Source organism: Aptenodytes forsteri, unplaced genomic scaffold (genome assembly GCF_000699145.1).
Source record: "Aptenodytes forsteri isolate BGI_AS27 unplaced genomic scaffold, ASM69914v1 Scaffold6, whole genome shotgun sequence".
NCBI classification, from domain to species: Eukaryota; Metazoa; Chordata; class Aves; order Sphenisciformes; family Spheniscidae; genus Aptenodytes; species Aptenodytes forsteri.
In genome coordinates, this window is record NW_008795709.1 from 4,238,824 (window position 1) to 4,254,075 (window position 15,252).

General features: G+C 37.7%; 1 protein-coding gene across 2 annotated transcripts in view; it reads left to right on the top strand.

Annotated features, from left to right (window-relative positions):
- FNIP2 (folliculin interacting protein 2) overlaps window positions 1–14,850 on the top strand; it is a 37,217-nt gene extending 22,367 nt beyond the window's left edge. For both annotated transcript variants that reach the window (XM_009283335.2, XM_009283336.2), the window contains 5 exons: window positions 2,130–3,450; window positions 4,250–4,406; window positions 5,584–5,784; window positions 9,476–9,591; window positions 10,979–14,850. In XM_009283335.2, coding sequence (XP_009281610.1) covers window positions 2,130–3,450; window positions 4,250–4,406; window positions 5,584–5,784; window positions 9,476–9,591; window positions 10,979–11,057 — 1,874 coding nt within the window. In that variant the 3' untranslated portion in view covers window positions 11,058–14,850. The remainder of the gene's footprint in view (window positions 1–2,129; window positions 3,451–4,249; window positions 4,407–5,583; window positions 5,785–9,475; window positions 9,592–10,978) is intronic.
- Window positions 14,851–15,252: the final 402 nt, after the last annotated feature.

The window sequence follows — 15,252 nt, forward strand, 5'->3', positions numbered from 1 at the left end:
GGGGGAATAAAAAATCATGAGGCTTAGTGCTTTAAAATGGAAATTGCTTTTTATTAAGGAAAGGATTTTGACGTACCTGTCTTTCCACCTTCAGGGTTATGTTTTAATTACATATTACATACCAATTACAATTACATACCAATACAACTGTAAGTACCACTGTCAGGAAGACATAATACTGTCTCTTAAACATCAGCTTCAATCTAATGGTCTTAACAGTAGGCATTAGTATTTTTTGAAGATGACAATTTTGACTTTTTGTACTGTCTTATTAGTAATGGTTTTAGATAAAAGTCAATTGTGCAAATGAACATGAAGCCTGAATCTGATTTCCATAGCAACTGCGCTACTTTTGAAAGTAAAACGATATCTTCCCATTTCCTTTCCAAATTGCTAGTCCTTGTGGCCCACCAGGCATTGAGGTTAATTCCAGTTGAGTAGTCAGAAGCCTACTTTCCATTACTGAGGAATGAATTTGCTGGCATGTTAGGCTATGGGGCTAGTTGCAAGGGCGTTCTTAACTGGGGGAAGACAGCACACTGATGCTACCACACAGTTGCCTCTCCTGTGCGTCGCTGGCATCATGGGAAATGGCAGATTTTGGCAGGGGAGACAGTGAGTGAGAGCAGTGGAATTACTGTCTCATCCTTGTTTTGCAGGAATGGAGTCAGGAGCCTTACTCCTTTTACGTTCTGTATGGCGAAGAGGAGGCTGGGCATAAATGTATTGTTTGCTCATTTGTGTGGGTTTTTTTTTTTTGCTGTTTTAGTCTCTTCATGTTGAAACCGGATGTCCCCTTGCCCTTGGTAGAAGCCTTCCTGAAGCTCTGATTGTAATTTTCATTTAGTGTTGCTTCTTGAGGTCTAGTACAAAATCCTGGTGGCAAACTTGGTCCAAAACATTTGAGCAGCCCTGAGCAAGGACTTAACACCTAAAACAATCTGGTAGATTAGCAGGTAGCTGATAAAGCCTCAAGCCAGAGAAGCCTGCTCTCAAGGCGAACACTTATGGTGGCTAAAGAAAATTGAGCTTTTGGTGGTTGTCTCCCATCTGCTGGTGATATCAGCCACAGTTTGGTTAGGCAAAGACAATTTTGTGGGTGTTCTCTAATGGGTGTCAGGTGAACACAACTGGGTTAACTCAACCTGGTAATAGGTATTTCTTGAATTAACCTATCTTTGTCTGATAGAGCATGTGAATGTTCCCTTATTGGCTATCTATGTTTACTTCTCCCAGAACTTTGGAGTGGAAACCCTTCAGCTGATAGAGGATTACAGGCAGCTGGAAGATAGTTACCACTCTCCCAAACAAATATGTTGAAAGTAGGATATGTATGACCTCAGTTCTGTTAAAAAAGCAGTTCTTCAGGATAAATGAGCTAGCAAATAAGCAGTTCCTGGGAGGACTCAGATTATGTCGTAGTACCTATCTTTCGTATTACAGTTGTATTTTAAGTAGTGAATACATTTTCTAGTTCTCCACCAACCCCGGCTAAAGATTAAATGCTCATGTTGGTGAGATTGACTCCAAGTACATAGAAGTGCACGTGCCTTGCCCAATAAGGTAGTTACATACCTCTTTTCAGAACCTTATTTATTAAGCTAATGTTGAATCCTTTTTGCTTTTTTGATATCTTAGTCCTGAAAAATATAATTTAGGTTTTATCTGTATGAAAATTCCTGTGTTTAATGGAAAAAGTGACTGCAATAAAACAGAATAACTTTGATGTGAAAGAAAATTAGTAGAAAAATAGAAAATAGTATAGCTGGCTTCAGAGTTTAGCTGGATCTATATTCCTCTTCTCCCCTGTTGTGTCAATTTCCAAGTGATAATATCTTGTAAGCATCATGTAAATAAAAACCTTAGTGGCTTTGAACAGAAAGAAACTGAGTAATAGCAGCTAATCCCTCAGAAAAACCCCAAAACCCTTCTGGACACAAGCCAGGTGTAAGAACTACTAGGGGACTTATTTTGTTATTCTTTGCTTTAAACTTTTATGAACTTACTGTGAAAGAAACTGTCTGATTTGTGTCCATAGTAAATGCTGTTTCAAAATGTGTTGAATTTAAACAGTATAGCTTATATTACAACCAAACATAAGCATGTGAAATTTTTGTTTTCCTGTATAGGTGATCTCTACGGTGCCATAGGCTCTCCAGTTAGATTGACTCGAACTGTTATCGTTGGGAAACGCAAGGAGTTGGTGCAGCGCTTGCTCTATGTTCTAACTTACTTCATTCGGTGCTCTGAGCTGCAGGAAAATCAGCTGACATGGAGTGAGAAGGCTGGGGAAGGAGAGCAAGTGCTAAATGGAAGCAAGATCACAACTGCACTAGAAAAGGGAGAGGTAGAGGAGTCTGATTATGTTGTTGTCACTGTTAAAAATGAACCTGCTCTTGTGCCTCCAATCCTACCTCTAAAGAATGATGGAAGTAAGAACAATAGTATTGCAGAGTGGGTATGTGACCCAGAAAGCACTCATGCTGTCCCAGCCTCTTCAAAAGAAAAGAGAGAAGCAATAGGAAAGGCCAGTCAAAACTCTGAAGCATCTGTGGACTGTCTAACTGGCAGTTTCCATAAAGGAGCAGCTGATGGTAAGAAAAGAACTGTCACTGATACAGGAATCGTATCCTACCACTCTGAAGAGCCATCTAAATTGGAGGATTTAACGGATATAAAGAAGAACAAGAACCAGAATGAGAGAAAAGTGGAAAAGCAATTGTCTAGTAGGTCATCTGCCTTACCTTGTCCTGAAAGGTCTGGCCACAGGAGTTCACACTTAGAAAAGGTCACCTTTCAGATTGGAAGTTCTGCATCACCAGAGTCAGACTTAGAAACTCATAGAAGAGAAATAGAAGAAAATCTGAAGGCATTCAGAAAAAATCCAGAGGTGATACATTGTGCCTCGAGTTCCACAAATCTGACTGTGGATGCTTCCCAGAATCAAAAAGAAAGTTGTGAAGCTGCCTTTATACCCTTCAGTAAACATAATGTTTGTTATGCACAAATCCCACCTTGTGAGGTGAAGGAGAGTATACTTAATAACCAACATATGGAAAGCAAAGGAACTGAAATTAATTTAGTGAACACAATATCTAGTGAGCCGCTCTTGCCCACAGATAACATAGAAACTGTAAAATTGCCAAGCCTGAAAGAAACTAGAACTTTATGCTCTGGCAATCTGGAGAACTATTCCCCTGGCTGTGTAGAAGTAGGTTCTGCTGTCAAACAGGATTCCCCTAAAGTAGGTGCTAAAGATGTCCCCTATGGGGATGCTGGAAGGAAAATCCCCTTCAGAGTTGAAGGGGACATTCCAAGGAACGAGAGTTCAGACAGTGCTCTTGGAGCCAGTGATGAAGAAGGTGATTGTTGTATCCCTGATGAAGTGCATCACGATAATGTCAGCAAAAGACTTGAAGAGTTTGCAGAAGTGGAACTTCCTTTACCAAGGTAAAGAAGTAATTAATTTAGAACTAAATGGAGTCAAAAGCTGTTGCTACTTTAGAGATGTTCAGGGTTTCAAGTCTGAAATCCTCTGGGATCTTGACTAAGTTCCTTGCAAACAAATCCATAACAGACACTGGTGTGATTAGGATTCTTGTAAACAGACTTGGCAAAAAGAAAACCAAGACTGAGCAGGCTTAGGTATTGAAGTCTTCTGACAAAGGTGTTCTTCAAATATCTAATAAAAAGTGATCAAACTTTTTTAATATAAACTGCCTGAAACATTTGATGTAGACATGTAGATAGAACATCTGAGGACAAGCAAAACGTCAGCTTTGCTTAAACTGATAACTTTAGATTTGACATATCTGACAAATGAAAGACTGATTTGAAATAAATAAGGTCATCCTATTTGAAAACTTTTGAGCTTTGCAGGTGCACATGGAGCTTGCTGATGCTTAAGGTAGGTAGCTAGAAAGAGTTTGCTTCTTGGGCTGAGTTTGAGAAAACTCAAATTTAGCAAACCTGTTAGCTGCAGAACAGGGAGCTCATATATACCACAAGCTCTAATATATTTAGATTTGCCTTTTCATAAATTTGAAGGAATCAATACGTTGTTAAAGTTCAGCTTTTAAAATCCATGTTTCAAAGGGCTCCAGTAATTGGTTTACTGTATTTTGAATACAATTGTTGATTAATATTTGCAGTAGAAGCAGGGGTGATAAACCAAACATAGCATTCACTTAAAATCTGAATGCAGTCTGTCAAGCAAGAATCTTACCTGCTTTGTATTTCTGTATTTCAGGTCAAATACAATCAGCAGTCAATGCGTGAAAAATTTTGGAAGATCACTTCTAGGTGGTTACTGTCATACGTATATACCTGATCTAGTGCTACATGGAATAAATAATGATGAAAAACTCAAGCAGTGTCTACTAGCAGACCTACTTCATGCAATGCATGTGAGTTAAAGTACTGTTCTGAGTCATAGTAGGAGTTGTGATACTACTGAGAACTACAGAAGCAGGTCCTTTGAATAGGTCCTGTTTCTTTCTAATTCCCCGTTCTTAACAGCCACACCTGACATGTCTTCCTTCTTGAGAGATGTAAGCCCTTAATTCATTGTGTGCAAAGCCTGTTTGCACAAGAATCACATGCTTTCCTTTATGCTCTCTTAAGTCTTCTCTTCAAAGATAAACACAAGAAAAATTGTTTGCAACTTCAAGTTACAAACAAGGAAAAAACCTCAAACTGCTTCTCTGCAGTCACAATAGCAGACAATTATCTATATTTCATAAAAATGATATGCAAGTTGAAACATCTTATTTTGCCACTTAGTGGCATGTGTTGCAAGGGAGGTGAAGTCTTGTGGAAGTCTAGATTATACTAGACTGTAGCAGAAATGACTGACTACAGAAAGTAGTTGTCTGTAGGTAAGAACTTTGCCATGTTCTTACTATGCTTTAGGTACTCCTAAATTATAGAATTAATTTATAACTAACCTTTCACTAAAGTAACTGTGTGACCTTTGTATGCAGTTTTAAATGTTTATCTAGTAATTGTCAACAGCTTCTCTCTATAGCAATCAAGAATCATCCTGCTGGAATGCGTTCATGTACTATCCGAAACAGTGATGCGTGTGTATGTAACTATTTTAAACAATGTCAGATTGGTCTAATACAATACTGTCTCTTCATACATACCCTGCCTTGATTGTGCATAGTGAAATCCCTCACATATCTCCGAAACATTAAATATACTTCCACCATCACTGGATCAGTATAATTATTACTCTCTAAATTTTGGAAGTAAATTATCTTTTCAGGGAAGGTGGTGGAATACTTGAATAAAACAATATTGGAGTAGTGATTTTGAAGCACTAATTAAACAAAATTAAATGCCTTGATCAAACTGGCACTTAAGACTTAACTGACCCGATGTTGCTGAACGTAAACCCGTCACTGAAGTTGGTATTCCTTGTCATTTTTGAGATGCCTTCGGTTTCCTATTGGACAAAAACATTCATTAGATCACTTTCTTATTCCCTGCTTCAGTGTGAATAAAAGTGGAACCTCAAACTAAGTTGTGGAAATGTATATCAAAGTGTCACATAATGTTTGTATTTTGTATCTGTTGCAGCATCCAGTGCTAGATGAGCCCATAGCAGAAGCTGTCTGTATTATTGCAGACACAGATAAATGGAACGTACAAGTAGCTACAAGCCAGAGAAAGATGATGGACAATATGAAGTTAGGCAAGGATGTTTTGGTTTCGAGTCAAGTATCCAGTTTATTGCAGTCTATTTTACAGCTTTACAAACTCAACGTCCCAGCTGACTTTGTAAGTATTTCTTTACTGAAGCTAATGAAAATTGCTTAGCTTAGATAGCAAATGCAGAGTTTTGTACACTGCGTTGCTATACCAGTGAACTAATGCCTGAAATAATGCAGAGTTGGTACAACATATTTAAAAGAATGCATGCTACAGTCCAGTAACATACTGTTTTATCTGTAATTTACATCTAATAGATCAGGTTAAAGTTAACTACTCCAGAATGCATATGCCAAAACTAAAGTTGTTTAGGCAGTTTTAGCATGGTCCTCACGTGTTTGTGATTAGGGGTCTTAAATTTGGCTTTTTTTTTTTTGTTCATATAATTTCCACAGTTCTCTACTCTATGTTGTTGAAACTTCTATCTACCCAAGCCTGTTTCTAGCATACAGCTTTCTATCCTTGGGCTTTCTATCCACCCCCATGCAGTGGATGCCTTTTCTCTCTTCTCCCTGAATAATTGTGCCTGTGTGTGTTTACTTGACTGTTCTGTTTTAGGCATATTTCAGCCAACTCTGTCAGCAAGTGCCGTCTCAGATAGCCTTGCCAATGTCTCCATAGGATTGCTGGGAGGAGACTGTAAACCTGAAAACGCCTGGGCGTGGGTGGGTTGCAGCAGGGGATGTTGCTTTGTCATATTGCGTACTCCCTATCCCACAGCATCCTTTCCTGTCCTCGTTAGTAGTGGAGTTCATCACAGCAAATCAGTAATGCTGGTTTTGCTGATTACAACAAAATTACCTACAAGTCTGGCAGTGGTAATTATAATACAATTTTTAATGCACGATTGTAGATTAGGAAAGATGGGGAGTTTTTTTCAGTAGCCACCCCTTTTTTCAATAAACAGAATTGATTTGTCCTTCAGCAGATAGCCTTGAGAAACTGTGTAGGAAGCCTGTGTAATGACTGTGCTAGCAGATGGAAGAGGAAGATAGAGCTAAACTCTAACAGCTGTAAATAGTATTAGTCGGCACTGTTTTGGATGAAATTAGTGGTATTGATTACGCTAAGTTCTTGAAGTCAAGTGCTGGGCAAAATATGTGGGTACATTGTCAATGTTGTCTCTGGATTCTTCTGGGCATCAAAAAATATGTAACTTTGGTTAAAATTATATCCTAACACTTGCACAGTAACATCTTAAATTCTGGCATTTCTAAACTGAATAGCTGATTCTGCAACTGAAGTGTTCTTTCCAATGTTGCCTTGAGGTTTGTGTATGCAATTTCTGTATGCTTTGTGTGGTGTGGGGGGTTTTGGAGGTGGACTGTTTTTTGGGGGGTTTTATTTCCTTTTTCTTAGAAAAAGGAACAATGAATGACAGTGCTACTAGTTTGTAAATTTTCTATAATCCACGTTAGAGACACTTTGATCCTCCTGTCGGTGGATTTTACAGCTCTGCTAAAACAGAAATATGGGTGCATGGAAGTCAAGTGTTCCACTAAACTCTAGGGGGAGAAGTGTGACTTCTATTGTAGTGATTCTATTGATTTAAATTTTGACAAAAACATATGTACTAATATTGATAAGAGATGAGCATAATCAGTATGTTTGAACTTTCCTTTATGAGCGTACATTTCTTTACGTGCAGTTACTGTTCAGATGAATAAGCTTTTTGGGTTTTTGTGGTACAATAAAAAACAAAACCCAACGTGAGACCGGATGAAGAGCAAGTGGTGATATCTTTGTTGTGGCACTTCAGACTAGTAACCATACTGCGGAGAGCTTGGCAGTATGCCAGGGTGAGAGGGAAGTGATGATCGCAGCTGCTGCATGTCAGCAATATGTCAAAAGTTTTACCTGCACCTTTAAACTAATTTTAAGCTACTTTTTTCTAATTTTAGAAGTGACTTGGCATTTTTTTTCCCCATTTAGTCAATGAGAAAAGCTGCAGAGGAAGCTAACATCAAAAAAAGAGACTTCTGTACCTCACTTAACGTGGACATTTTGAACAAAATGGATTCATGTACTGAGCTTATGAGGAAAAATGTCTTTTGATTCTTTGGCATTCAGGAGGAGCAGATAAGATTATGTAAAGAATCTCTCCTTTAGAATAATGTGGGATTCTTCCTTACTTGCTCCCTCACAACTTTAAAAAAAAAAAAAAGTAAAAATCCATAATCCTCTAGCATGAGTACTGGAATTGAAATATATTGAACTGCTACTTTGTGAATCAGCTGAGGAAGTGCTCGTAGCCTTTTGCATTAGAGTTACCTGTAATGAAAAATATAAGAATGTTTCCCTTTTGGCTAGAATCAGAAGTGTTATGATTGTAATGACTTGAGTGAAAACTTGCTTGAAGCAAATAGACCAAACTACTTTTAAAAAGATTTTGCCTTTCCTCCACTGGTGGCAGTTATCTTATCCTACTACTATGTAGCATGTTTTTTTTTTTTTTTAAATGCCTCTTTATCTTCCATGATTAAGACCAGATATAAGCTCAGAGAATCATTAAAAATCTTGCTCCAGACCATCAGAAAAATACATGGTAGACTACCTACAAGCATGAGTCTATTTTTTGCTGATTATTTTTTAATTAGCAAGACTGGTTTCACAGGATCACACTTCTAATACTTACGGTTTTCATTCAACTTGAAAAGTACATTCGACGATGGCCTGAAGCTATTTGCTGCTGCTGTTTCTAATAGCTGTCTATGCCTGCTGGATGATTATACATTTGATAATGTGAGGTTCTGTATATGCCTCCTGCTTTGATCTCCTGGAGTTTGGAGAGCTGAACTAATTTAACTTTTTTGAAGTGGTCATCCCTGTGGAAAGAAGGAATATATCAAATTGAATGTACCTTTTGTCCTGGAACAAAGTACCTGATAAGACATCCTACCCACTCACCTTGTGAAGACATCCTACCTACTGACCTTGTCTTACCAAAAAACCCCTCTCCCTCTTTGAAGCTAAGGTTCATCTGCTCTCCTGCAGTTGGTGTATGAGAAATTACCATGCATCACATGACTGTATTTAAAAATAACATGCATTTCTAGCATGCTACTGCTGAAAGAAGAGGGGAGTGATTAAATTGGTATTTCAACTTGAATTACTACCTTTTGGGAAACAGCATCAAATGTTTAAGCAATTTTAAACTAGAAATACCTAGGACTAATAAAAAAAATGCCTAAAATGGATTCATAACCTAGCTTCTCCAGTAAAGCAGTGAGCAAGAGAGCTATAATTCTATGACAAATAAGATAATGGTATCTTCCACTTCTTGAGTCTTAGTTTCTTGAATGGCAGATCCCTAGAGCTAGAGTGCTGATTTTAGGAACTGTTGTCTAGACTGAGTCTTTCAGAAAAAATAGGACTGACTTATAAAAAAGATATCTTGATCCAAGTATTCTGGTTTGATTCTTAGTAAGATGTCTTGAGTGTCTTTGAACCTGGTTAAAACTATTTTAAGTCAGCAGAAACACTGTGGCTGACTTGAGTGGGAAATGGATGTGCGGTTTGTGCAACAAACTTGTTGCCCAAGAAAGCTGGAATGCCCTAACCCTTTGAGGGGGTAGCATAACTTTTTAATGTTGCTAGCACAGCTGTAACATAACCAATTGCCTTTTCTGGATTTTGGAGCGGAGATGTAGTTTGAAAGATGTTCTAGCTAAGATAGAAGCTAAAATGATATGCTTACATTTCTGTAAAATTTGCATGTGATTGCTAAAGCCGTTCTGAGGTTTTTGGTCTGTGTTTACAGTGCATAATGCATCTTGAGGATAGACTACAAGAGATGTATCTCAAAAGCAAAATGCTTTCAGAATATCTGCGAGGACATACAAGAGTGCATGTAAAAGAACTAGGAATTGTATTGGGGTGAGTATTGCAGATATCGGTCTTGACCAATGGCAAAACTTGGGGCACTTATTTTCCTTTTAAGTTTCTGAACGTTGACATCTTGTTCCCACGGGGACTTGCTTCTTACTTCATATTTAGCAGTCTGCTCTTTCACGTGCCTAATAAAGTGTAAAAATGGGTTCTACTGAGCCATCTGGAAATCAGGAGGAGACACAGTTTGACAGCAAGAACAAATCACTTATTGTTAAAACCTTCAGGATGAAGAAAGTTTGGATTTTGGTCATTAGGAGGTTATCCACACATTCATACGCACTCTTTCTGTCTCAGTCTCCTTAATGAAAACTCCATCCCAACAAATACTTGAGAATTTTTGGAAGGTTAGGTGGTGCAGTTGTATCTTGAGGGAAGAGGGGTTCTCAAAAAGCAGATGTAGGAAAATAGACAGGTGTCCTGTTTGGCAGCTGTCTTCTAATAATAGTACTTGATTGGCATACAACCTTTAGGGATGCACCTGCTGACAGCAGAAGAGGGGAAAGGGGGAAGAAGTGAATACACATTCCCAAGAAGATGGTTTTTAGCACAGTAGGTAAAACTTAATTTATCTTTATCCAGACTGTTGAAGATTTCATGCTGAGAAATGTAGCTGTAAATAGTGAAACCCTGAAATAAGCGCTCTTCTCAGCGTGTGTATATGTGTATAAAGATATATATACACACACACACACATGTCCTGGCCTCTGAGCTTTACACTGGAAACGGCTGGAAACTGAGCATTGTATTTGAGAGACATTCCTGGTACTGTTATTGCATAATAACTAATAATCCCAGCTTTTGGTCATTTTTGGTAAGAAAGTGCTACTGCATGGTGAACTGCACAGTCTTCCATAAGCTGATGTTCAGTACTTTCTTAAACTGGGCTTATTGGTGCCCACTGACTGGTAAGACTACAAGCTAAGGCTTATGGTTTAGCAAATAAATAAAAGTTTTTATTTAAACCAAAGTGCTACTGGTGAACTGCACAGTCTTCCATAAGCTGATGTTCAGTACTTTCTTAAACTGGGCTTTTTGGTGCCCACTGACTGGTAAGACTACAAGCTAAGGCTTATGGTTTAGCAAATAAATAAAAGTTTTTATTTAAACCAAAAAAGACTATATACACCACAAAATGTAATACTGCTATCTTTTGACTTAAATGGTAGCACACTTCTTGGTTTTAAGCATTATTACTTACCTTTACTGGTACGTTATGAGTAATGGCAATAAATAATAATTAAACAATGAACTCGGTTATAGCAAGACACTTCCAGTTTCTTTAAAGTGGATGAAAAATATCCTCTTGTGTTTCTCTTCTTCTGTGAAGGTGACAATATATTTTAAAGTCTGTCTCTCTCTTTTTAATTTCCAGGATTGAATCCAATGACTTGCCTTTGTTGGCTGCTATAGCAAGTACTCATTCCCCGTATGTTGCTCAAATACTCTTATAAATTCAAATCTCAGGATAGTCATTCCCTTAAAGTAAAAGAAAGAAAATGGGAATGTTGAATGAAGAACAGAGATGCCAAACACTGGTAAAGGGCAACACTGAGATAAGCAGGTGATGACTGTACATTCTACTGCCTTCCGATTCTGATTTCAACCGGATGTTTTATCGGAGGACTTCAGTTTACATAATGTAAAAGGCATTCAGGTTTTTCTTACAATCTCACTTCTGACTTAAATCAAGAAAGTGACTGCATTCTTGCATTTTATTTTTATTCAAAGACAAAAGTTAACACTATGTGGCAGACCAGGAGCTGCCGTCCAAAACGCTGCTCAAAACCATGAAGTAACAGTTAAAAGAACAAGTGGGTTAGAATGGATTTCGTAATACTATGCTTGTGAGTGTGGTGTGGTGTATGTTTCCTTGCTGGGGAGGAGGAGGAGCTGTAAACTATGTATATAGTATTCCTATACACAAGTGTATTAGATGGGACATGATTTTCTTGCAGAGCATAAGCATGATTTTGTATAGTAGAATTGACCAGCTCAGAACAAGGAACCTGAATTCAGCAGCCAAATGTTATGTGGGAGTGGAGGTGTGCATGAGGTGATGTGACTTTTCCCTTAAAGGACAAGAGGTTAAGAAAGCTGTGGCTGCTTCTGTTTTAATGAGGAGGCATTCAAATGAGCCCATGGCTAGAAGTGGAATGGAATGGACTTCTGAGATAGGGATTTTGTGGGAAAGCCTTATGGAATTTCTGCTACAAGTTTACATTTGTTGCTGACGCAACTTCAATAACTCTTGAGTTTCTGTATGACTGTAGTCCTGGGAACTAAACCTGTGTCTTGGTGTCATCAAGTATTACTATCTCCAAGGAGTATGAATTTGACAAACTTCTGTATGATACCAGTGCTGTTAGTGCGTGTCTGTGCGCACGTACACCAAGCAATTGGCACAAACTGAAGACAGTCTTATTGGGGAAATAAAAGACAACAAACAACCCCCCCACGCACCCCCTAAACCTTCAGTCAAAAGTATCACTTTTTTCCAGCTACTAGTTGTCACTCTAAGTAGGAATAAAAGAGGAGCATTGTTTGAAGTAAAATGAAATGTAGGGGACAAACCCCAATATTTGATATTACTATGAATGTTTGCAATTACCCTTTTTGATTCTACAGAAATCTTGAACTATCATCCGGGTGCCTTTCCTTAATAGGTTAACTACTCCGAGACCAGAAACTACTTCTCCACTAGTTGATACTGGCCTTCTGTGTTTCTAGAAAGCAAAATAAAATTTTGTATTTTACTGTTTTCATGTGGTTGATAACATGAATGTAAAAAAAAATTACTTTTATTGCATAAAGCACTGTTAAGCTGGATATGAAACTGTGGACCAGACTGAGGAAAGAACAAAGGATCAAAACAAATATTCTTAAAGAAACGGAAAACTCAATGTCGGACCATTCTGTTGTGAGCCAGCAGGAATGAGGTGTCTGAAATTGTCAGCTTGCAAGCAAATTGCTAGCAACAAAAGTGCTTGGGAATAGTGAATTCTAATAAGAAACTCCTGGTCACCGGTTGTGAGTTCTCCTCGTTGACGATTACAGATTTTAACGCTGAAGGGACACACTTTTATTAAAAGTGTTTTTATTTCCTACTACCTTGATGTTTGGACTTTTCTACAGTAAACTTTCAATGATTTGAAATAATGAAATGTGCATATTGTGAGTTGTTTAAATGTGATGGGGGTCTTGATTAACCTTGTGTTGCTTTTTGAGGGAAATAGGTAGACTGACCTACTGTGAAGAGAGGTTGTTTCCAAGTGGAGGGATACTGAAAATTCTGATACGATGCTTCTAAAGCTGTTCCGTATATGCTGGATTTCTGACCTGACATTCCAGCTGTTTCTTTTATTGCATTTTCATACTTGTCCCTAGTATTCTGCCTGAAAAGGCTAAAATCTTTCTATGGTTCAGGTTTTCTCCTACTGCTTATAGTTAAGCAAACTCTTCATATCTTTGGTCTGTGAATCCTTCTATCTGCTGGAAAGTAAACTTACCTCTGCATATAGCTGTTAGCAGATACCACTCTCTGTTCCACAAGGTTAAGACAAAGTGAAAACCGTAGAGCAAGTCACATATTCCTAAACTACCCCTGTGATGAAGAATGTGTGCGTGCGCATGTGTAAGACTATGAAACCGCTTCCCTGAGTGTATATAGAAATCCTCCCGTGCTTTCTCTATTTCATGTCACTCTTAAATAGTAGCTGAGTACATTAAAAGTCAATTCCGGTTCTCTTAAAGTATTAGTTGGGTTTTTACCTGAACAGACTGACAATTCTTCAAAGAAATATGTGCTAACATAGAAATATGTGCTTTTGTTATCATAGAGTGTACTAAGGAAGTCAAAGGTCAGGCATCATTCAGTGATTTCAAGACTAATACCATGATTGGTAACACCTGATTTTACTACATCAACTATTTAAAACAAAACAAAACAAAAAACTTAAACCTGCCTTTTGGCAAGGCATCAAATCAACCTAGGGGTGGCATGTGAGCCGATGGTCAAAAGCACTTGGATTTTCTTCAGCCCAGGCTAAAACTTTATAGTTCCTGCTGCTTTCTCTAACATTTTGCTGCTCTTCAGAAGTTACATGATGAACTATCTTGTTCTCACAGTTTTAGTTTTGGGGGAAAGAAAATCCAAAATGAAAGCTGTTTATTACCTTTAAAAGGCGTTAGGCTAAAGAAAGTTAAATACACGTTTTCCCCTCCACCAAATGTACTACCTCAGTTGACAGGATTCCACCTCTAGGGCTTTTTTTGACTCTAAGTCTTTAACTTTGTTTTTGGTAGCATCTTGCTGTTTATGTAAATTAGCGTGGCATGACAGGGCAGTAAGTATTTACAGATGTGGTGTTAGACATCTTTAGGGCATGTTTCTGTTTTTATTTTAATAGGATGAAAAGTGATATGAATGTACAGATGTGTTTTAAAATTGATAATGTAGCTTAATTTTCAAATATTCCAAAGTTGTTTTTATCAGTATTATGTAGTTTTTTGTAAACTTAAATACATACTTTCTTGGTTAAGTGGGAGTGCACAGTCTTTCCAAAATCCCACATAAATGCAGTTTACATGGTGCAATTTAAAGAATGTATGCTTTTTTTCAGGCAAGACTAAACTTTCATACACAGAGGGGAGGAATGAACTGCTAAATTGTAGTATTTAATCTAAATGAATTCTTTAACCCCAAACGATACCAAGATCTAAACATTTTAATTTAAGCAGGTACTCTGTACTAATGTATACAACTTTCTTCTGCCCAAAAGAAGCAAATAGACACTGATTCTGTAATTCACATTTCTAATGGCATCCTCCAGAGTTATAGATTGATCTTTCCCACTCCCTACTATATGCATCTTTACTCTTGAAGTCAAAAACCCTTTTCAGACACACCAAACTCTTGTGTACAAAGTTTACACAAAATGATCACTTATCCCTCAAGTATAACTTCTACAAAAGGACCCAAATCAAAATCGAGTCTGAACTGCTGAATATATTCTAGGCATTTTTTTTTTGAGGTCAAATGGCTAATTTGACATACATAGCAGGTTTTCCATAGTAGAAAAAAATGTGTGTTGCTATTGCATGTTTGGAGAGCATAGGCTTTTTTAGGAATGACTGAATACCAATGTCAAACTACATGGGTTGGTTTTTTTTCTTACAGTTGTTTGTGTACGCTATCATTTTAGTCTATTTCTTTGCGGCATTTGGTGCAATAAACTTTCTGAAATGAATGTCAGTGGTATTTGGTATCTTCCTTTTTAAAACTTACTTGTGAAATGGCTGTTCTTCTTGTAACTGAGATCTAATAGTGCATGGACATCCAATAACCCATTAGGGGAGTAAGTAAATGTTGCAAGAAATGTCTAACAGGAAGGCCTCACAAAATTTGGAACCTGATTGAACACTATTAGCATCTTTGGAAGCTTTATCCCACTTATATATGTAAACAAGAGCTCTTACAGTGTGAAAACTAACTGCAAAAAATAATGGAAAGTGAAGACACTGTTGAAATAGGTCCTGCAGAGGTTCCACACACCTGTGTGGCTGACACTTAGCTCAAGTGCATATGAAAAGAGCTATCTGAAAAATGTGTCACTATTACATAATATATCCAATTTTAAAAATTCCTCA